At 41.7% G+C, this 24,440-nt stretch overlaps 2 protein-coding genes across 2 annotated transcripts in view; both read right to left on the bottom strand.

Moving 5' to 3' along the window:
* Positions 1 to 24,440, bottom strand: part of LOC138299645 (zinc finger protein 664-like) — a 274,275-nt gene that overhangs the window by 142,634 nt on the left and 107,201 nt on the right. The gene's annotated exons all lie outside the window — the stretch shown is intronic.
* Positions 12,789 to 24,440, bottom strand: part of LOC138299644 (uncharacterized) — a 30,546-nt gene continuing 18,894 nt past the window's right edge. Inside the window, exon 2 of the mRNA XM_069238096.1 lies at positions 12,789 to 14,889. Within this exon, the coding sequence (XP_069094197.1) occupies positions 13,850 to 14,878 (1,029 nt within the window). The 5' untranslated portion in view covers positions 14,879 to 14,889 and the 3' untranslated portion in view covers positions 12,789 to 13,849. The remainder of the gene's footprint in view (positions 14,890 to 24,440) is intronic.

The following is a 24,440-nucleotide window of genomic DNA, read 5'->3' as shown; positions in this document are numbered from 1 at the left end:
CTGAAAACTACAAAACCCTACTGTACAGAGATCGAAGGTGCATTAGAGTCTTGAAACTCCAACTATGGATACCAGGTTACAGCACCCATTCTCCTGCGTTTTAGCAGGCCCTCAAATTGTGGTAAAAGCTATTTTTAAAGAAACTGTTAGTAAATGCTCCCAGAGTTTCATCCCAAACCCCTAACTCCTAAGCTTTATTTGTGCTGGCAGGATCTTTATACCAAGCTATCCTTAAGGTTCCCAAGCCTCAAATTTATAGAAGGCATACTGAATAATCTTGATGTATTAATGGATACAGGCCTTGTAAACATGGTGATTATAGACAATCTTATGAGGAAAGGTGGGAATCACCATGAGATAGAGAAAGTTTTTCCTCAATATTCACACCATCGAATCTAAGCATATGTTACATCATGCAGAACTTATTTATAGAGGTAAGACCAGTTGTTCTAACCCCCAATACAAACAACAGATATCCACTATAGCTAAACAGATGGACCCCAGAAACACCCAGTTTTTCTTAGAAGGGTTTAACGACGCGACCAAGACAATCCACAATTACTTACTGGTAGATTTAAAACCCAATACTCTAGAAGACTACAGCCTGCGTGCTGGCATTTTCCCATGGGATCTTTCCATAGGTTGCACACTTAAAATGAAACCCAAAGCCTATAAAATAATTTTTAAAGAGACTCCCACAGCATTTACAGACCTTAAAATACACAGTGTTGACCATGTCAGAGCATCTTCACTGTAATCTTTCCCTCCTAAAAATGTTAGTCACAGCTCACCCTCCCCAAAGAAAAGCCATCCTGTGTGCGGCTTCAGACAATTTAGTGGCTGCCATTTCAGAAATCACCCTAAACACCCTAAAAGGTAATTTCCCTAAATCAGAGCGCAAGTTCAGTGTTTTGAGGAAAAAGCATCAACTTATGAAGATGCTCAATAACAAAAGGGCTTCTCTCAATTCTAAGAAGAAACTGATAAAGCATTCGGGAGGTTTTATAGGTTCTCTGTTGGGGATATGTATTCCACTCAGTACCAGCCTCCTAAGTGGGAACTAATAGATCATATCCAAAAGATGTCCTTGGTACCAAACTGCAGCTGGAACAGTTGGCGTTGTCTGTGGGTGACGCCTGGGATATCCAAAAATTGAGATGCAGTACCTTGATGCTGAGAATAAAGATATTTCAAAACGTACTGATTTAAAACCTTTTGACAAATCAGGTCTCTACTCCAGCACTCTTCAAAACATGTTAAAATATTACAGGCAATAGAATGCTGAAAAACAGGTTGACTGTATATGTCCCTGACTCTGAACATCCTTCAGAATCCCTTTCAAAGCCTCAAGAACCACCACCATCCTCAGACATCATTGTTGAAGAACTTTTAAATAATATGTTTTAAAAAATAGGTACAAAGGGGCAGCGCAAATGTTGCTAAGCAAAATGTCAGCTTCTAAAGACCTGTCCCAGTGGAATGAGAGTGGTGAATGCTTCTGCAAAGGTCAACCAGTTGTTTGATCCAACATGCATGACCTAGTCAAAGGTCTTATGCACCCAAGAACACTATCACTCCAGAAAGCACCTAAAGGTTGGGAACCGTTTCTGCGAGCCTCTGTAGAACTCAACATTCCTTCGAAGATGGGCGGTAATGCCGAACAAAGGAGACTACTTGAAAGTTTGAAGGATGCAACTTACAGCCTCCCAAGTACTTCAACACCTATTGTTTTTTATCTCTCTCCCTAAGTTGCCTGTATCCTTTCTCTTTACCCAGCTATCCCCCTCTCAGACCAATGCAGCCCTGCCCTTGGCACCTAAAAAAATACTTTTTCCAAAATGAACATGTGGTTAAATATCTGATGATTCTTCTGACTTTTGAACCTATGTACATGTGTGGCTGTGTTTGTTTGTAAAGTTTTGCCATAGTTAACATTTTGACATTTTTTTCTTTTATTTCTTTAGTACATTTATCATTGTGATGCTTGAACTATGAAAAAACAGCTTTGTAAATAAACCTTTTAACAAGTGTTTCTGTCCTCTTTTAAAAACATTTTAAATGTGTTTCCTTGTGACAGAACAAAGATACTGAGTCTGCATTCAGGTTTTTATTATTTCATTTTAGACAGTCATCAGTGCACATAAGGGGTGTTACACATCCCGACCATGTTGACAAACTGCGTATTCTGTATTAACAATGTTTGATGTAGGCGTAGAGTTTTCTTTTACATATTTCATAACAAAGCTGTCATTGTTACTGTTGGACTTTTGCTTATGCAGGGTCATCCGCAGTCTTTTTGCCTCCTGCCTCCTATTTTTTTCTGACCTGTTGCTGTTGGCTTTTCAACTCTGAGCACTTTACCACTGCTAACCAGTGCTAAAGTGCATATGCTCTCCGTGTAAATTGTATGTAATTGGATTATCCATGATTGGCATATTTGATTTACTAGTAAGTCCCTAGTAAGGTGCACTAGAGGTGCCAGGGCCTGTAAATCAAATGCTACTAGTGGGCCTGCAGCACTGGTTGTGCCACCCACATAAGTAGCTCTGTAATCATGTCTCAGACCTGCCACTGCAGTGTCTGTGTGTGTATTTTTACACTGTAAATTCGACTTGGTAAGTGTACCCACTTGCCAGGCCTAAACCTTCCCTTTTCCTACATGTAAGGCACCCCTAAGGTAGGCCCTAGGTAGCCCCAAGGGCAGGGTGCAGTGTATGGATAAGGTAGGACATATAGGCCCTCATTCTGACCCTGGCGGTCAAAGACCGCCAGGGCGGAGGACCGCGGGAGCACCGCCGACAGGCCGGCGGTGCTCCAATGGGGATTCCGACCGCGGCGGTAAAGCCGCGGTCGGACCGGCACCACTGGCGGGCTCCCGCCAGTGTACCGCCGCCCCATTGAATCCTCCACGGCGGCGCAGCTTGCTGCACCGCCGCGGGATTCCGACCCCCCCTACCGCCATCCAGATCCCGGCGGTCCGACTGCCGGGATCCGGATGGCGGTAGGGGGGGTCGCGGGGCCCCTGGGGGCCCCTGCAGTGCCCATGCCACTGGCATGGGCATTGCAGGGGCCCCCGTAAGAGGGCCCCTACATGTATTTCACTGTCTGCTGCGCAGACAGTGAAATACGCGACGGGTGCAACCGCACCCGTCGCACAGCTTCCACTCCGCCGGCTCGATTCCGAGCCGGCTTCATCGTGGAAGCCTCTTTCCCGCTGGGCTGGCTGGCGGTCTGAAGGCGACCGCCCGCCAGCCCAGCGGGAAAGTCAGAATTACCGCCGCGGTCTTTCGACCGCGGAACGGTAACCTGATGGCGGGACTTTGGCGGGCGGCGAAGGTCAGAATGAGGGCCATAGTAATGTGATTTATATGTCCTGACAGTGAAATACTGCCAACTTCATTTTTCACTGTTGCAAGGTCTGTCTCTCTCATAGGATAATATGGGGGCTACCTTTAAATATGATTAAAGTGTAGATTCCCCTAGAGAGTAGATGGACATGTGGAGTTTGGGGTCCCTGAACTCACAATTTAAAAATACATCTTTTAGTAAAGTTGATTTAAAGATTGTGCGTTTGAAAATGCCACTTTTAGAAAGTGAGCATTTTCTTGCTTAAACCATTCTGTGACTCTGCCTTGTTTGCCGGCTCCAACCCCCTGGTGTGTGTCTGAGGCCTTGCCTGGGCAAGGCAGGATTTCACAAGTAGGTGTGAGTCCCCTTTGAAGAAAGGTGACTTCAAAGACTAAAATGGGTATAAGAAGGGCACCCAAATCTACAGACATTAGAAAGACTTCTGGAATCAAGAGGAACCTCTGCCTGGAGAAGAGCTGATAGCTGAGGAAGAAGTGCTGCCCTGCCTGTGACTGTGCTTTGTGGAGCGTTCCTGCAGTGCTGCTTCTGCCAGAGTAAGAGGGCAAAGACTGGACTTTGTGTGCCTTCCATCTTGTGAAGAAATCTCCAAGGGCTTGATTCAGAACTTGCCTTCTGTTGTTTGAAGTCTCAGGGACCGCAAAGACTTCTCTCTGCCAGCACCTGGAGTCTCTGGAGAGACTCCTGCCCCGACAAGTGGTGCCCTATCCAGTCCCTGGGCCCTTGAAAGGAAAGCTGGTGGAATCCAAGGAAATCGACTTCGGACGACTTCGGACCGACGCCGCTGCTGAATCCGGTAACGCCGCCTGCACCTGACGCCGTGACCTTTGCTGCAAACACGACGCTCTTCGCAGGCCTGACGCCGCAGCAGCCCCGCTGAAGTCCGCAACTCTGGTAAGTCGGCGCACCACGTCGTGACCGACGCCGCTCAAAGTGCACGGATTCAACGTTTCGCACAGACGCCGCGATTCCCGACTTCACGCATCGGCTTGTTTTCACTCTTCACCAAAGGTACTGTACTTGGGGGTCTACATGACTCTGTGTCCGACGCCACTGGTGTCGGCTTGTTGGGAACGACTCCGTCACGACGCCGTGTTAACATCTCATCGAAGCATTTTTGTTTCTAAGCGCTATTTTTGAGTTTAATCTTTAAAAATTCATAACTTGACTTGTGTATGTCGTATTTTTGTCGTTTTGGTCTTGTTTTGTTTAGATAAATATTTCCTATTTTTCTAAACCGGTTTTGTGTCATTTTGCAGTGTTTACATGAAGTTACTGTGTGTGTTGGTACAAATACTTTACACCTAGAGCTCTGAAATTAAAGCTACCAAGGGGGTAAGCAGGGGTTAGCTGAGGGTGATTCTCTTTTACCCTGACTAGAGTGAGGGTCCTTGCTTGAACAGGGGGTAACCTGACTGTCAACCAAAGACCCCATTTCTAACAGTTACCTAGGTCACTCGAATATTTTAAAAATGTCTAACCATCATTCCCTTAGACATTTTACTCATATAATATATACAACGCTCTATGCATGATGGTGAGAGAATCCTGTGCCTTTATTTTGTTATAGTCCAACCACGCAGCAGCTTTTTTTACATTCTTGAATATAGGTTTTGTATAGGTGCTATGCTTGGGGTACGCTGCCACGTTATGAAACACTGCAACCTTGTCTTTAGCTAAAAAAAGGGCCGCCCAGTCACTGTCCTCCATGTAGTGTGGATCTGTGTTAAAGACGAGCATTGCAGGGTCTCACCAGGTAGAGTGTTGCTTGGAAAAACACCTAAAAAGTATTTATTTCCATATTTATGATTGCTTAAGAAATCCCGATCTGAACAGTGTCCTTTTTAAAATATTTTAAAGATAGTCAAACAAAATCTAATGGTGGTTGATCTGAATGACATTTTTGAATAGAGAGAATACAACCATATTCACATTCGTAGCTATAGGCTGACTAAAACGTATTTCTGCTTAGAGATTTAAATTTTTGATCAAGCTGTAGTGGCTGCCATCTTACATGTCAGGAGTCAGATCAAAAGCGAACATCGTTTAGCACATCCCTTATCCTTCTCTTGACATGACAACTCCCAAGTCACGCAGATATTTCACAGTTATCAAAATCATGCCCAGTTATTCCCTGGTAAAATGAGTGTCTGCATAGCTGGGTGTGTACTGTTTTTCAGGAATCACAGTCCCTTTGTGTCAGGGGGTAACAGGCGCCTACCTGGCCGATCGGGATTTTGTAGTCCTTAGGGACTACATATCCCATGACGCTTCGCGCGGGAAGACCGCATAACTCCGGCACTTCCCGGAAGCGGTTGCGCGTTATTCTTTCCTCATTTCCCGTCGGAGGCACAACGAGGGCAGGGTGGACGGCGTTCCCATGGGGGAAGTCACCACGTCCACAACGACGAACTGAAGGCATCCGGAACCCTCACGGAGATCAGCATTTTAAGGCAGCTGGAGATACGAGCTGCCTCCCTTCGAGATTTGGAACTGGTGGTAAGAGGCAAGCCGGTTTCTTGCCGGAGGCTTTCGCCTTCCGGTATGGTTTTGGATCTAGTGATCCGACATTTGGTGTACTTCAGAGATGGTGCACAAAAATTAGAGATCCTCGTGAAACATGAATGGTGGTAGTTCAGGACAGAACCTTTTGTTTTCTTCGTGGCAACTCAGGATCAAGACGTACTGTTTGCAGAAGTCAAACAGCCGGGAACATTTGTCCGTTTATCTTATTCTATGAATTAGGAAGGGGTGACTTCTTCAAGTGCGTGACATTACTTAGAGGCTCAATGTTTTAATTGAATCAAAAGAAGAAGTGCGGGACAAGTTCTTTTCCTTATTATATATTTTTTTTTTCTCTTTTTTGTTGCAACCTAGCTACAGGATTAATTTGCATAAACATCGGGTTTTGAAAAACCCTTAAGTGACTAGTGGTGTTCGTAGTCGGCCTGGGCATCCATCGATGATTTAGGTGGAGAATAGACAGGCGTTGGACTAGTTCTGCCCGCCTGAGTTATGGGCAGGGACGGTCGTGGGTATTTTAGTGAGACTTTATGAGAGTAGATAGGCAATGTGATATTTAACACTGTGTATTTTTTCTTTACAGTTATCCCGTCCCTGCTGTTCCTTCCCCTTCCTTCCCTCACCTGATGACTCCAATACACCGTGGTTTTTATCGGTGACTTGGTGGTGTCGGGAGGTGGACCTTATTTGCATCACACCGAGTCTGAGGAGTACCTACAACGTGACACTTTGTGGAACAACGCTGCATAGTTGATGTTATAGTGTTTAAAATGGAAAGGGCTTAAGGTATAGAGACCACTAAAAGCCATATTGTCAATAAAACCTAATAAGTTTCAGTAGTTGCCCTAAAAATAAATAGTTGCCCCAAAAATACATTTTGCTGCTGTGTTAATCTGGTACCAGCTGGGATGCTGAATATCATCAGAGCTACTCTTTCAATGGCATACTTGGCATTTGATAGTTGTAAGGTTTCGGCATAAGCCCATCTGACGCTTGGGGACATTTTCACTCCCTTTAAAAATGAACTAGCAGACAGTATGACCAGTTTGACCTGCTCTGCATCTCAGCTCATGAGACAGAACAAGTCCTTGTTGCAGTTAAGCTTGATCTTAAGATCAATACCTTCAATGACCAGTTTATCTTGGAAGAAAAGGTCTGAATGTATATGACCGAGGAGGTACTGACAGCCACAAAGCTTGCTCTTTTTACAAAACTTTGAATGCTACCACCCAGAGTCGATCGCAGAGGGTATTGTCCACCTGATTAAACATGGTTGCTATGGGGTAAGCGATTGCCGCCATTTTAGCTGCGGCCGGTATGTTGGCACCGTCCACTTTTATGATTTTACAAACAAGATGCAGCAGAGTATTTTTGAGATCCGGATACGTATCTGTGGACCCTTACACAAAAAACTCTATGGGCACCAATATCATCAAAGCAGCTAGAGGCAATACTTCCACAAAGAAAATATTTTTTATACTGATCTGAGTGGGCTTTAGAGAAAACAAATCTAAATTTGACTTGGCTCATTCTCCTGATGCACAATGAACATAGACCATGTTTCAGGTTGTTGCATTTTTTTAAATATTTACGCTGTTGGGTGTTCTTCAAAGTTCTCTTCCATCTTACGGATCTTTTTCTGTGAGCCCTTTTTGAAGAGCGCCTCCTTTTTTATTAGGGAGCAGGTGAATTGCTACACCTTAAAAACCTTTGCTTCCTTTTAATACTTGTCCTTAGGCTGTACACAAGTCCTGCTTTTTATTAGGGTTTCTTGTTCATGTGTTCTTCGAGAGCAAAGGCTACAAATCCCACCACATCCTGGGCAATGTTCGAGGTCGCCCTTTTAACATGGGATTTTGCAATTTCATAGCCTCTTCTCAAGAACTCTTCTAAACAAACTATGGAAAAAAACTCTAATTCCCACTCCATACATAACATGGACCCCTTGAAAGAATACTGGCCCTCCATTTCCAGCCTGGTGCATGCAATAGTCCCTGTACAGAGCAAGACAATGATGACTTCTAATATTTGCAGTTTCGTTACAGTCTTTAATGAAGCTTAACAATAATGTTCCCGTATTTAAAGGACACCGGTTCAGATTGATTGTCGAAGATCATGATCCACTTAATCTCAAAATGGTTTTTAAAAGTTGCTACATCGGGTTTGATATATTGAATATTCAATACTGTGCTATTTTCTCCCTTCACCTGGATCCATGCACAACTATCCATGACCCTCTGTGGCTCTACAATGTTGCTATACACGTACAATGTATAGAACCCTCTGTTATTGTCAGAGCACATAGAATTTGGCTGTACTTGGATTTTTATTTGTTGTACTGTGCCTAAACCTCTTCTTAATTTACCCTCACAGCTATTCTCTGTATCGCAATTTGGAGCTTTAAGAACCACCTTCCTTTTAACGTTGTCCAACACTAGCTGAATAATCGAATACATTTTGTTGCTGGTTATGGATTTGTTGGTGGCTTCAACCACCGCTGCGACACTTGAGTAATAGCGTTAGGAAAGCCAGTGTGGATGATCAAGGGGTCCTTATCATGCTTTATAGTAAATTTAGCCTTGAGCATTGTAAATGTATTTCATGTTCTCAGGTTTTAGGTTGTGGTTAGTGCTACCTCCCAGTCCCTTTTTAGGTCTACAGGTTTAGCCAGTTTCACAGTATAATTAGAAATTAGAAAATTGATTGTCTGAGATCATGTCCTTTGAGGTGTTGGATGGCAATGCAATATAAAACGATGTTGTCTCCATATTGCAGTCTTCAAAGCCCCCACCATACTTACACGCTCTGTAGTGAGCCGTCCAGCCCCCAAGTGTTACATTACTCAGGCCACCACCTCCATTTGACAAAGGCCTGTCTGTTAGCCCCACTATCTTTCTGTTTCAGAATCTTTTCAACCCTGTGTGCATTGTCTTGTACCTTTTGTAACTCTTCATTGTAAAAGGCACCCAACACAGTTTCACCATCATAGTTCTTTAACCTGTAAATATCTACACCTTCTTTGATCACCACACTCTCCACTATAAATAGTTAATTGCTAAAAGTCTGCTGGTAGCCCTTCGTAAAGACCCCTTTCAACTTTGAAACCCTAACATGATCACCTTCTTTTAAAAGAGGCTTCTTTACCTTGGCAGCGAATTGGATCCCATACACCGTTCTCCACACTGCTAAGGAATTATCAGTAGTTACCGCTACAGGAGTTGTTTGATGGTTTTGTGATAACTGGTATTATAAACATCTATAAACACCTGCAGAACATCCACATATCAGTAGGTGTTGTAGCCCGTAAAATATCTACACATCTTAGATTTGAAATTTCTTTTAAAACCCTCTATAACAGCAGCTTTTATCTCATGTGCATTCCAAAATGATGGTCAGAGTGCTGTTTTAATAATAAATAGAGCGTCAGCACTTCCACAGCTTCTGACCCCTCTTCTATCGCAACAAAGCTTACCTTAACTCAACCATGACATGTTATCTGCCCCTGGATTTCATGAAATGACAGACATTGGTTTTGTGTAAAGCATTTTATTAAAAATAAAGAATGTTAGCAGCACATAAACAGGGTATACTTTATAGTTACATGGTACTCATCTTGTCGTTATTGAACAGTTTGCTGACTTTTCACTACATATACATAATATGACACATGCTACATACATTACTAGGGGCCAGGCAGATACTTTACCTCACTGTTGCAACTTTTGATATTTTTACAGCTATAAACTCAATGGCTTTAGACAGGACTTCCCGCTCACATCTCCTATAACTTTTTACACTAAAGGATACTGACGGTATTCAAAAGATCATATAATTCTCTGTCATGCAATACAAAACCTTCATTTCTGAAATAATCTTTGGTCACAAGCTCAAAGGCGATATGTAAGATGGTCGCCTGTGATAGTATTCTCCGGTAACGCCGCCTGCATCTGACACCGTGACCTTCGCTGGAACGTGACGCTCTTCGCAGGCCCGAATTTGGCACATATGTCTTTCGGTAGCCCTTTCTGCCATCCTTCTAACAAAATACGTACATAAACCACGCATTCAATAAAGTTTTTGCGCATGGCTCACTCGAACATCGGATCTCTTTGAGCGTGGTCAACAAGACCGCGACCATTTCAGGGTGGACATTTTTATTTTCCTCAGACAAACCATACATCCACCTCAGCAGTGAGCATACTTTATTTGGGTCTAACAAGCTACATATATGATGGATTGTTCTTGAAGTGTATGAGTTGTATAGACACATGTGGGCCTCCTGCTGCAGATCATTAATTTTATGGCCGTAACAGAGGTTATAATAGTCACGTTTGACACAAGCGCTCACAAAAATCACAGTAAAACCTTTATTCAGACATATGGCGTCGTAGGGTACGCCTGGAGCTTCCTCTTGTTTTGGATTGCAGAAATTTCAGTCTGCTTTGAACAAAAAATTATGGTGTTGACCTTTTATAGGCATATATATTGAATTAGTTCAGTATAACGATTTTTACTAACCACGTCATTCTTGGGGGTCTCAGCAGCAGCTCTGAAATCATGAGAGTCACTGAGGTCCATTAAGGCATACCCAGCGTCAGAGATTCCATGCGGCTGTTGAATGACAGTTGCCTCCGGAGCCCGTTCCTCCAGAAATCCTAAATCTTCATAGACCAGTGAGTTAGAAGCTGTTATATATTCTTCACTGTCTTCCATGTTAATGAAATTGTTTCCAGCATGTGCTTCGTTGCTCAAGGCTTCACTGCTGGAGCCCTTAATAGGGTATAGACGTTGTGGCAAATCCTTGAGGCTGAGCGGTCCTATCCACCCGCAGAGGCCCTCGTCAAAACAGATGACGTCATGCCCACCCTCTTTAAGGTAGCTCTGCTGGGTGCTCTTCTCCATTGCTGCCAGGCTACAATAATATTTATTGATAGTGTTCAAACCACCATCACGGGGCATCTTTTTGAAGAGGCGACTGTATCTCTATTAAATTACCGAGGTATCTTTTACTGGAGGGCGGCTCCTTGGTTTGGAATAGGGTGCTTAGGAGCTCCTTATATGTATTCTAAGTATTTTTAAAAAATAGGGCGTACACCTCTACAACACATGGTCACCTGATCTACAGGGGCTCTGGTTCTTTGAGGGCTGCAGCATAGCTCTACCACATTTTAGGACCATGAGTGCGTGACTAGCATGTGACCAGGATGATGTCACAACACATGTGACCCAACAGAGTCATGTGACCCCCCCCAGAAGTGATGTCACTGCTGGAGGAGGACCTCCAGAGGCCAGGAAGTCCTAGTAACGAAAGCGGAATCACTTCCAGAGGAGTGGGAAAACAGTCACTTTTTTGCATAATGGCAGAAGGTATTCCTTCTTACTACTAATAACAAATTCAAAGGTAGAAAGAAATCTGGTATATGGGAATTTTTTGAGAGTTTCACTTTTTTTCTGTACTAGAGTCCTCTCTCTGTGGAAAGTCTCAAACCAACCCGTAAAATACCTTCTTCCAAGAAAGGTTAAAAACATGCTTGATAGTTTTTCATTTATTGCGGCTTTTCAATTTGATTTTACCGAATATTTAAAACTCTATGGTTGTTTTTTAAATAAACGATGCATCTAAGCGAATTTATTTGAATATTGTAATTTATCATAACCTGGAGTTAGTTTGTGAAGGTGGAATATACTTTCCCTGGTAGTTTGTAGCTCTGTCTGGTCATGTAACTTGGGAATTAATTTTGCATTTGGTAACAACGCTTTGGCATGTAGGTGTGTGCTGTGCTTATGGCTCTTTCCCTGAGCATATTAGCCTATAACTATCACTGTGATGTTTGAAGCAGTGCACATGAGCCTGAAACTGGAATAAGATCCTAGAAATAGCTGAACCCGTCCTTGGGAAGCTGTATGTTGTCATAGCTGCCTGCCTTCGGTCAACACATGTTTCAGGGACTGTCTTGCCATTTGCTTCATTCACTACCCAATCTTACCCCGTGACTTTTCCTTCATATTTCCGTTTTTCTCAATGTGTTATCTTCCGTCCTTAAACTGTTCTCCAAAAAAAGATGGATTGAAATGCTACCCAGAAAGAGTGGCAATTGCTTAGGCTATTTGCAAGCATTTCTCCCATCATCTTCTCTTGATTTGTGTAGCCCTCTTCGCTCATACACTTGGGAGGCTGGTATAGAGTAATATCACATATCTTGGCCAATGAGCACTAGTTAGCAAATTACATAAATTGTAATGCTGTGAGGAAAGGAAAATGTCAATTGTTGGTAGGAAATTTTCTGAAAACGATGATGAAAATGTTCACTTCCACTTGTTCAAGCTATCTATCCCTAAAAGTATCCAAACTTGTTACTAGCACGGTTATGTCATCTAAATGCTTTGTAACCACAATAACTCATAAGGCGTATGCATCAAGACATTGTGCCCTGTAAAGTGACGGAAACTAGTACAAACTCACAGTAAACTATTTACTTTACAGTACAAAACATTTTTGCGCTGCACTGCGCTGCACAGGTGCCCTAAAATAATGACTGAGATGCTTTGCCTTATCACTCATATCTCCTAATTTACTCGCAGAGTTAGGCATCTTTTTTCAGAAGAGCGCCTCTAATCATAATGTATAAAAGTGATTGAAGCCCCATTGACCACCTTCTGGCATCATCAGTAGCATGCTGAGTTGCAGGGCCATTGCATTGGCAATCATTGTCATTTACGTTTGGATTTTGAAAAAATTCCAGACATGGAGTTTTTAATCTCGAGTCTTCGAGATAAGTAGCAAGTTCAAAACCCGCATGTGTAACAATGCAAACACATTTTCCGATTCGATCCTTGATGTAAGCCAACCTTGACAACTTAAACGACAACTGAATTGAGGCATAAATTGTACACACACATAAGATTGGTGCCTGCAGGCATTTGTCTTTATTTCAGCACAGGCATGGAAGTCATTCTGAAGTGCAGTTTAAGGAGCAATGAACCCCTATTGATTTTAACAGTGTAAGGACTTACTATAATACGTTTATTCACAATTGGAGAATTGGGTTTGACAATTGAGTGCGGGTATATGGAATGCCTCTGCTGCTACTGTGAATTGTTTCACATTCTGCAGTGTAATTAACATTGTAGCATACTTTACGTTTTTGGTCTGTGTGAGGTTTAAAGCATTCACATGACAGATAAGCATACTACTTATTCTATTGTATTCTCCTAATCATTAATCAAACTACCACCTTGCCATTATTACATAAGAATAGTTCTCTATCCCCGTTTGAATAAAGTATGATTTTACAGCACATGCCTTTCCACCCAGATGTTTTTACCACACTTGACAAGTATATATAAGGGAAGTATGTGTCATTTTTGTTTTCTCTTTTTGGAGGAACCCCCTCATTTTGAATTTACTTCTAAATTCCCTTTACTACTACCTATCATAATACCTAAAGTTACCCTTACCTCCATTTTGCAGTACCCACCCCTACACCCTAAAAGCACCCCTTTACCCCTCTTTACCATTATCAACACCTCAAACCTAGAATTATCCTACCACTCTAATGCTTAAGAGTACTCTTATTTCACTTTACCACAACCAACCCCTAACATTACCCTTAACTCCCTTTACCTCTACTTGTATCTAAACTCAATTTAAAAACATATATAGTTATGGGCATGAGTATGAGTTAAACAGATGGGTTATTCCATCACAACTGTTATAGCTATCCTGCCTGTCATATGACAAGTGTGTTCTATCCAATGACACTTGAAATACGGTGGACAAGAGTAACCCATCCGCCGAACTCTAAATCAGGGTCTATTGTATTTGAAAAAAACATACATACCTGCATGGCAAAGGCATGCATGTAAAGGTACAAATAATTATCTGTGTGGTACTGATCAGCCTGGCACTTACGTTTAAAGGCAGTGCCTGAATTATAAAGGCTGTTTCACTTCCTTTGAGTTACTTGGAAGGTGGAAGAGGTATTTCAGTGGGTGGAGAGGTGCTATTTGAAAATTTCATAGAACGGCAGAAGAGCACGTCTTCTTTGCCAAGACCGAGCTTGTACTGCCAGACACACACAGTTTGGTGAGCCTCTACCTTTATACTAACAGATTCTTCTATCTCTGTCGCCTCATTCCAGTTTTCCGATTCCGTATCAACACGTTTTCCCCCAACACTGGTGCTAAATGCAAACTGCTGTTTGACAAATGCTGCCATCAGATCTCCTGCATTGTAAGAGTAAGACATGGATACGTTCCAGCTTTTCTCCACACTCTTCATCTTCTGACTTGCATACCCCACCTTACGTGTAATTTTCTTAGTCCAGTCTATTGTTGAATTTGAATCATTGGCTATGGTTTTAATGCATTCCCAGGTTCCGTATGCCGGCCCCTTAGTGACAGCCAACCCTCCGGGCATGAAGCTGATGACATCAGAATGAAATGAGAATGGCTCGCCATCTTCGTTTGTGTTAAAATTAGTACACCTGTAGTACTGCACTCCCCATTCATCATGAGGTTTCACATAGTAATAAAAACCCTTTGTCCCCCAATAGTACAGTCCGTTTTTGCAGTTTGGGTGTAGCTGATACTCGACAGCATCTTCATCCGAGTTCATGTTTTTCACTCTTCGGTAGGTGCCTTTACCCTGGAAAATGATGTAGAAGTTTCCGAACGCCGATAAGTAATGGTCACCTCCTTGGCAGTTTGGGTGCAGACTGTACACTACGGCTCCACTATCAGTGTTCATGTTGGCCACTCTACGATAATTGTTTCCCTTGATGATGTAAAAGAGGTCATCTTCGTGAGCCAGATAGTGATCACCGCCTTTGCATGACTGATGGAGGCTGAACACGTTAAGGTCTTGCCCCTGATTGAAGTTTGTCGACCTCATATAGCAGTTCATGTCCGAACGGACAATGTAGAAGTTTTTATCTACGCCACAGAAATCCACCCCTGGGGCTTCTTTCTTGGGAACTATTCCAACCATGGTTTTCGGCACTGGAAAATAAAATACCCAATGAGGATCATTTGTCATTTCAAACTGAATATGCAAATCCTTAATTATTCTGCAGAGCGCATATTGTAAAAAAAAAACAAAGCAAACATTCTCACGATTTAGACGATCATGAACTATATATTTTTTTGACTCAACCTTATAATATGGTAAAGTATGATGAACAGAACGATTATCTTTTGTAATATAATATGTTTTATTATCATTTTTTTTGTCACTGCCTGCCTGACTCTGAGCAGGGGGCGGCTCACCTCCACTATTACAGAGGAGCCGTCCCTTGTTTTAGGTGCCCCCTACACACCAATAGGGCTGTCTTTTACTAAACTGCAGATAACTTTTTTTCTTTGCCTGCGTTTGAAACACTGTACCATTACAATACCACTTTCAACATCAATGAAAGGTTATAACATATCACAGATTTTCACTCCAAAGCCCAAAGCTTCCGCTTCTCCAGGACTTCAGCTTTGAAAAAAATGTAAGGCTATTTCAGCTATGATAAAATAGCCCTGCTTCTTGTTATACTGTGGAATGGGGATATTTGATAGGCAGTAGTGAACGGGAAAAACATTAAACAACAAAGGAGAATAACTTCCAGTGCAAATATGAATACAGATAAGAATAAAAGCGGGATCTCAGAAATAATTAAGCACATCAAAATGCAGGTTTTTTGCAAAAACGATATTTAGTTAAATGCAAGGAGGGCAGTAACATGATGTGGTTCAGATTGTGTCCTAACTGTCTAAGACGCTATCTTTCCTTCAATCTCCTATAGAGGAAAAATGTTGCAATAAATATCTCCTTTCTGCTGATTTCTTTTTTTAGAGCAATGTGTCAAATGAAGGACATACAAGTTCGCATGTTCCTTGTTTAAAATATGGTCGTACTTATGCTACATGACCTGTCCTTCACCCAGGCTGCTGACACTAGCAGCAGGTATTGCAATGTTAGTACTCAATTACAATAACTTACTACAGGTGAGCAGTTACATCCTTTCTTTATAACAGATCTTTGGAGATCGTGTTTGGACCAAACGTTCAGTTTTAAATATGGCACATAAATATTATGAAAAACATTGTTACTACCAAAATATCTTGGACAGAATGTTGTTTGCAAAATATATATTTTTTTGGTGTATCATATCTTTAAAAAAACAAAAACAATTTTCAATATTGTTTTTTAATAGATTAGCATTTTTTAAAACTTATTTGAATATGTTTTAGTTAATATATAATTTTAGTTAATAGTCTTAGTATGATTTTTGATATTTTTTTAAATATAGTTTGTAATTTTAATAATTTTAGTATTTTATTTTTTTCTGGACATGATCCCTCCGCAGGGTCACCCCCAAACATTTTGCCTTCATCTCTCCTTTCCTCTGAACTCATTTGTGTTGGCTTTTAGGACTCTGCAATTTACCACTGCTTAACCAGTGCTGAAGTGCCTTGACCTTCTCTGATAAACAGTGTTGCCAGGCCTAAACCTTCCATCTTAATACATATGTCACCCCTAGGGTGCCGTCTATTTAAAAAGTTAGATATGTAAATTTAAGTTTTACATGTTGTGGTAGTGAAAAAATATGTAACATTTGTTTTTTGCTCTTAGAAGGCCTACCTATCAGGATAACACTGGGTTACCTTATTACATTTAATAAATGTTGACTTTTGTTGGCGAGCAGGTAGGGAATTCATGTTCAGTGTCTGAGGAATAGTAGTCTAAAACCCTTTTCAATGGTGAAGTTGGATTTTAAGTCACAACTCTGAAAAGGGCATGTTTAGAAAATTACCATTTAGTGTCTCCTACCTGTTTCCTGGGTCACATGACTAGGAGTAGTTGGCATTTGAGTATTCCTCCCAGAAAACATCACACCAGAGCAGGCATCTCCAACAAATTGATCACCGACCAACAGAAGCCCGCAGGCTTCCTCTGAATAGCTACCATTCCTTATTACTTGTGAGTTAAATTGACACTATGCAGCTGGCAGAACTTTAAAGAGTCCTCCATTTTTTTTATTTTTATTAAAATAAAAAAATATGTATTAATTAAAAGAGTCCACAACAAATTCTATGAGACTGGAACACTGGCAGTGCAAGATGGTGCAGTCTACCTTCTTGTACAATGATGCCAAAGTTAAGCTTTTTCCTTCAACCTAATGTGAAGTATTTATTTTTTTGTAAGCAAGTTGGTTCTACACTTGTACTTAGTTCTGTGGGTGAGTTTTTTACTTCCTTTCTTTCTCTCATTTTAGCTTTTATTTTTCTCATTTCATTCTACCTTTCTCTCCTTTTTCTCATTTTCATCTATTTTGACTCTTCTTCTTTCTCTATTTTTTCTTTCCATATCTTCTTCATTTCCCTCCGCTACATGTGCATCTTTTCTTTTTTGTTTTCTTGTTTTCTTTTTCAGCTTTCCTTCGTGTTTTTTTTTCTCATATTATATTATTTTCTTTCTTTTTATACCATCTTTCACTTCTGTTTTCCGCCTTTCTTCTCTTTTTCTCCTTTTACTCCTCATCTCTGCTTTCTTCCTCTCATTATCTACTTTTCCTTCTTTCCCTCTATCATTACATTCCCTCTTCATTTGCCCTTCCAACATTGCTTCTATTCTTGTTCCACTCTTTTCACCTTTTCTTTATTTCTTATTCTCATTTACTTTGTTTCTTCCCTCCTTTTGCCCTAGCTTTCTTGTTCTCTTTTCCTTCTTTTATGTTGCTTTTCCTGTTTACTTCTTCTCCCTTTCCTTTGCTCTTTCCTTTCTGTTTATCTTGTACTCTCTTATTCTTCCTTAGTTTTTACTTTGCTTCCTTGTGTTCCTGTCCCTTTTCTCATTTCCTTTTAACATTTTCCCACTTTTATTCTAATCTTTTTCTACTTTCTTTCTTGTCTCCACCTCTAGATTGCTTAGTTTTTTTCTTTTTTATGCCACTTTCTCTCCATTTCCATCCCTTCTTTTATTTGCCTTTTCTCAATTTTTTCTCTCCTTTTTCCTTTTCTTGTTTTCTTGCTTTTCTTCATACCTTCTCTGCTTTCCCCTTTTTCCTACTCATCTTTCCTTCTATCTCTCTCTCCCATTTACCCTATTCTTTTTGTCATTTTACACTGGGTCCTTTCTGCCTTTGCTACGCTACCCTTTCTCCCTCTTGCTTTCTCTTTCTCCTCAATGCTTCACCATTTCTTTCATCACATTTTCTTTTATCCTTTCCTTTTCTCCATTTCATACTTACCTTTTCCTGCTTTGCTCTCTCTCACCACACTTTCATTCCTTCTTGCCTTCTTTTTAATTCCTATTTCCTCTGTACTTCTCTCCATCTTTATTTCACATTTTCCTTTTTTCATTTTCCTTCTCCCCCTTTACTTTTTGCTTTTCTCCACGCTTTTATCTCCTTTTCGTTCTTTCATTTTCTCCACTCATTTCATTCTTTTCTTTTCTCCTTCATTCTCTTAATCTTTTTTCCTTTCCTTCTATGTTGACTCTGTAACACCCTATTTCATTATTTCTTTACTAATTTGCATTTTATAATTGCCTGACATGAATACTCAATGGCATGAGAGTGGCCGAACAGTTAGGTTTACTTGGGAAAAGCTACAAAGTCTTCATGTACATTTCAAAATATAATATTGCTCACCATCCTTCCTAGTTAAGGGCATAATGTGTAGGTTCAAAAAAATATTGTTTGTTTACATCACAAAAGGCACTTTAGGTCATCTAGCCAGATAATGGACGTTTTTGGGCCTTGGCTCTCGAAGAAGAGTAGTGTAATTCCAAGTCTTGGATTACAGAGCAAATCGGCCCCAGTAGGATGCTTGCCTCAGAGGTAATCCATAAACAAGACAAAAGGGAAAAAAAACTGATCCTTGGGGACACCATGGGAAAACCTCTAGCTAAGCAGCTCTGCCACCATTAAAGCAGTATGCACAAGACAGCAGAACCTGGGCTTTTGAGGGCCAAAGTTTAAATTGCTTGCCCATTATGCACCCTTATCCAATTAATTCACATGAATGGCAGTAGTTTAGGAGAGGTTTCATTTATAAGAAGTTGTCCTCACAATAAGAAAGTTGGTGACCTCTGCAATAGAGGGTATGTGTGCTGGCAATAAGGGCCATCCTAGCTTAATGGGGAGTGGAGCTGTCACCTACCACACTCACCCTTTAAAGGGACTGGCCCCCCTAATGAACAATGGACTTGACACTATACTATTTTGCCCCCAGGCAGACTGGGACCAGGGCAGGGAGGCAGGAAATTCAAGACCCCTCTGTAGGAGGAACACTCCAAAAGCTATGCTCACTTCAAAGTGGGTACCAGGTATAAAAAGGGGACCCTCAGACCCAGTCCTCACTACACATCTGAATCTGTGGGAAGCTCATAAGTAGGACTGCAGTGTTGCTTTGCTGCATGAAGGACTTCTACTCTGCTGCCCTGCTTCTTTGCTACCCTTTTGCGTGAGTGAGAAGGACTTGACCTACATCTTGAACTCAGGGCCACCAGAGTGACTCCAAGGGCTAGTTGGCTGGCCTCCTGAACAAATGCATCAGTCAGAAATCACTTCAACCTCCTTGAATCCCTGCACCTGAACTCTGCCTTATGTGAGTCCTGCCCCCCAATTGGTGCCATCCCAATCATGTGCCCTTGGAAGTGGGCTGAAGGTGCTCTGCAAGCCCTGGTGTAGTCTTAGGAAAATTAACACAGGGTGACTTTGCCTCACAGCTCTGCATCAGAACCGTGGTGACGTAGGATCTCACAGCTCCTCAAAACAACTGCTGTGCAAAGCATCCTTGATGCAGGCCCTCACATAACCTCCCCTCAGAACCACCACTGTGCTATGCATCCTCAAAGTAGGAACTAGCAATACTCTGCAACCAGGATTTAAAGCACTTTGTTCAGTAGGCCTAACTTGGTCCCTGTATCTGGCCTATGCTCCATCAGAGTTGGCCTGAACTTGTGACTGTGTCACTGTCTGGTGTGATCAGATCACCACAGTTGCTGCTTTATGCTTCCAATCCCTATTTATATTGAAATATTAAAAATCACATATATCTAGTTCTATTAATGGGATTTTGTCATTTTGGTGTTCAATGATCTATTAAAATTTCCTCTAATTTCTAAATTGGTGTGGGATCTTGTGTTATGTTTTCACTCTATTAATGTTTGTGTGCTGCATAAATACTTATGTATTACACATTGCCTCTAAGCCTGACTGCTTTTGTGCCAGGTTACCAAAAGGTTGAGCACAGGTTAATATGGGTTTTGCTTGTGTTTTACCTTGACAATGATTGTGGCTGTTTCTTGAGTGGGGTTTACACCCTACTCAACCGACAACCTAATTTCTCAAATTAATACATTTATTTAGCAATTTATAGCATAATAGTGGGTAGTTGAGTTTGTAGGGGAATAGGGTGGGAAGTTAATTAAATTCGAAATAATTTAAATCTAATGGTGATTAGTTTTTAATTGTAAATACATTATTTTTTTTGCTAACCATGCACATTGTTGAATTGTTATCCTTTTTAGTTAAAAAATTGTATTACTTGTAATAATAAGCTATATATTATAGTAGCAGGTTAGTGGGTTTGTAACAGAATGGGGTAGGAAGGTAAGTAAAACATGTATTTAAATCTAATATTAATATATATTTATTTATATAATTTAAATGATATTTGAGTATTAACTATGCAAATTACTTAATTTCATAATTATGTTTGTGGTGTTTGAGTCCCTTTAATATGTGTTTTAACATTTATAGGTTTATTACACATTTATTTTTTAATAATGTGTTATTTTTGAGTGAAATAAGGTGGGCAGGAATTGAAGTTTAATATTTTATATAGCAATTGTTATTTATATGTAATTGATGAATTGGTAATTCACTATGTATAATATTACTGTTGTACTTATTATCCTAATTCGCTGTTTTATTTGAATCCATTATTATTTTAATGGTAAGTCTCTTTGAAATTTTGGCTATGGAATAATTTATACAAAATGTCTTAATGTTAAATATTTATTTTAATTAAATAACTTGGTACTTGTTTTAAAATGTTATTATTCTTTTTCTTTGGCAAGTGAATGTAATTAGTCCCTTATTTAAGTTTTATTTTATGTTTTTAAATTCATTTTTTTCTAAAATATATTTTTCTACGTACTATAATTAAATAACATTTTTATTAGATACTGAAATATTTTTATTGCATGATTTGGACTTGTATTCTTATCTGTAATCCATTCAAAGTCCAACATTTTCTCTACTGTCGCTAATAGTGGAGTAGGAATAATAAATCTAATGCCTCCAAAGTGCAAAAGAGGTAAAGGATCAGTATGTACTCTGACCCCTTTTCCTTTTTTTCATCATTTTTCGAGGAATCAGATCTCAGCATGAGATTAACTTGCATCCCTATTGTTAGACTTTTCATCCTTGGCGTGCTCTCCCTTAACTTTTGGCCTCTGTTTCCCAGGTTGCTGATGTGTGCTGGACTCAAATGTTGCTGTTTTTTTTTTACTCTAGGCACTTTAGCACTGTTAACCAATGCTAAAGTGCAAGTGCTACTTTACAAAATGTGTATGTAATTGGCTTATCCATGATTGGCATATTTGATTTACTAGTAAGTCCCTGGTAGAGTGTCATAGCCTGTAAATCAAATGCTACTAGTGGGCCTGCAGCACTGGTTGTGCCACCCACACAAGTAGCTCTGTAATCATGTCTCAGACTTGCCTTTGCAGTGTGTGCAGTTTTAACTGTAAATTCGACTTGGCAAGTTTACCCACTTGCCAGGCCTAAACCTTCCCTTTTCTTACATGTAAGACACCCCTAAGGTAGGCCCTAGGTAGCCCGAAGGGCAGGGTGCAGTGTATGGTTAAGGTAGGACATATTGGGCCTGATTCCTACCCTGGCGGTCCGAGACCGCCAGGGTAGGGTACCACGGATGCACCGCCAACAGGCTGGCGGTGCATCCAGGGCAATTCTGACCACGGCGGTACAGCGGTCAGAAACGGGAAACTGGCGGTGTCCCGCCAGTTTCCCGCTGCCCTGGGGATTCCGACCCCCATACCGCCATCCTGTTCCTGGCGGTTTCGGCCGCCAGGAACAGGATGGCGGTATGGGGTGTCGTAGGGCCCCTGGGGGCCCCTGCAGTGCCCATGCCAATGGCATGGGCACTGCAGGGGCCCCCGTAAGAGGGCCCCACTTTGAATTTCAGTGTCTGCTTAGCAGACACTGAAATTCGCGACGGGTGCTACTGCACCCGTCGCACCCCTTCCACTCCGCCGGCTCCATTTGGAGCCGGCTTCCTCGTGGAAGGGTGTTTCCCACTGGGCTGGCGGGCGGCCTTTTGGCGGTCGCCCGCCAGCCCAGTGGGAAACCCAGAATGACCGCTGCGGTCTTTTGACCGCGGTACGGTCTTCTGGCGGTTCCCGCTTGGCGGGTTAGAATCAGGCCCATAGTAATGTGTTTTATATGTCCTGACAGTTAAATATTGCTAAATTCGTTTTTCACTGTTGCAAGGCCTGTCCCTCTTATAGGGTAACATGGGGGCTACCTTTAAATATGATTAAAGTGTAGATTCCCTCTGGGAGCGGATGGGCATGTGGAGTTTGAGATCTGTGAGCTCACAATTTAAAAATACATCTTTTAGTAAAGTTGATTTTAAGATTGTGTGTTTGAAAATGCCACTTTTAGAAAGTGAGCATTTTCTTGCTTATACCATTTCTGTGACTCCCTCTGTTTGTGGATTCCCTGCCTGGGTCAGTTTGACAGTTGGGCTGGTTGCACCTCACACTAGACAGTGACACAAAGGTAGCTGGGGTGTAGTCTGCATTTCCTGATGAGCCATCTGTGCTAGGAGGGAGGGGAGGAGTGGCCACTCACACCTGAAAGGGCTGTGCCTCCCCTCACACAATGCAGTCTGCAACCCCCTGATGAGTGTCTGGGGCCAGGCCTGCGCAAGGCAGGATTTCACATTCAAGAGATATTCTGCTTTGAAGTATGCCTACTACAAAGGAGAAATTGGGTACAAGAAGGGTACCCAAAACCACAGACTTTAGGACACTTCTGGAAAGCAAGTGGAACCTCTGCCCGGAGAAGAGCTGAAGAGCTGAGGAAGAAGAGCTGCCCTGCCTGTGACTGTGCTTTGTGGAGCTATCCTGCATTTGCTGCTTCTGCCAAAGTAAGAGGGCAAAGACTGGACTTTGTGCGCCTTCCATCTTGTGAAGATCTCCAAGGGCTTGATTTAGAGCTTGCCTCCTGTTGTTTGAAGTCTCAGGGACAGCAAATACTTCTCTCTGCCAGCACCTGGAGTCTCTTGAGAGAATCCTACTCTGCCCTGTGGTGCCCATCCAGTAAACGGGACCCTGAAAGGAGAAGCTGGCAGCCTAAGAGGAAGGAATGCATGCACAGAACGCCATGCGGGAAAAAGATTGACGCGACTCCGATCTGCGCTGAAAAATCTACGCGCGGCTGGCTTCGCATTTGAAAATCAACGCTCACCTGCAATGCGACCACAGAATCGACGCACGAGGCTGGAGAAACGACGCACAGCATTTCTGACGGAGGCTGGTGAGATCGCAACCCGCGCTGCGTGGTTTTCAGATCATCGTGCCGCTGGATTTCCGACGCAGGCATCCCTGGGCATGTAAAAACAACACAAGGACCGCCCGGACCCGTGATTGCTGACTGGATTGACACATCGCTCTCCTGCGGAGAGAAGGAACGACGTGCATGACCCAACGAAAGGAGAAACGATGTAAGGTCTCGCTCGTGAATGAAATCGACGCATCGCAAGCCCTTTTCAATGCACACTCGCCCGTGCAGGGTTATTTTAGATGCACCCAAGGTACATTTTCACGCTAACAGTGTTAGTGTGTGTTTAAAACTACATGAAGACTCTTTTTGCTTTTTAATTGATAACTTGACTTGTGTATTATGGATTTTTGTTGTTTAGGTCTTGTTTTGTTTAGATAAATATATTCTCTATATTTCTAAACCTGTGTTGTGTCATTTTGTAGTGTTTTCATTAAGTTCCTGTGTGTGTTGGTACAAATACTTTACACCTAGCACTCAGAAGTTAAGCCTACTTCTCGTGCCAAGCTACCAAGGGGGTAAGCAGGGGTTAGCTGAGGGTGATTCTCTTTTACCCTGATTAGAGTGAGGGTCCTTGCTTGGACAGGGGGTAACCAGACTACCAACCGAAGACCCCATTTCTAACACCTATATGTACATATTTGTTTTTCTTTAATATTTCAAACACTACTGAACGGACTTACATCAAATAACAAAAAGTGTGCTTTCTGGACCAAGAGCTACCTTTCCGACAAATTTGGTGTAATTCTGGCCAGTTGTTCGGGCTGTACTCGTGTTCAAAACCCCTATGAAAATTAGCATGGGAAACACAACCTTTTTACCCCCCCATTTTTCTCAGCCCTCACTTGATGGATCACACTAAAACTTTCCAGACAGCAGCTGACGTGAGTGTCCAAATGTTTTGACAAATTTCATGAAGAACCTTCAACCGGCACCAAAGATTTAGGCAATTAAAAAACTGCTTTTTTT

Source organism: Pleurodeles waltl, chromosome 6 (genome assembly GCF_031143425.1).
Source record: "Pleurodeles waltl isolate 20211129_DDA chromosome 6, aPleWal1.hap1.20221129, whole genome shotgun sequence".
Taxonomy (NCBI): domain Eukaryota; kingdom Metazoa; phylum Chordata; class Amphibia; order Caudata; family Salamandridae; genus Pleurodeles; species Pleurodeles waltl.
Note: the sequence above shows the minus strand (reverse complement) of the source record. Positions and strands in the feature narration are given on the sequence as shown.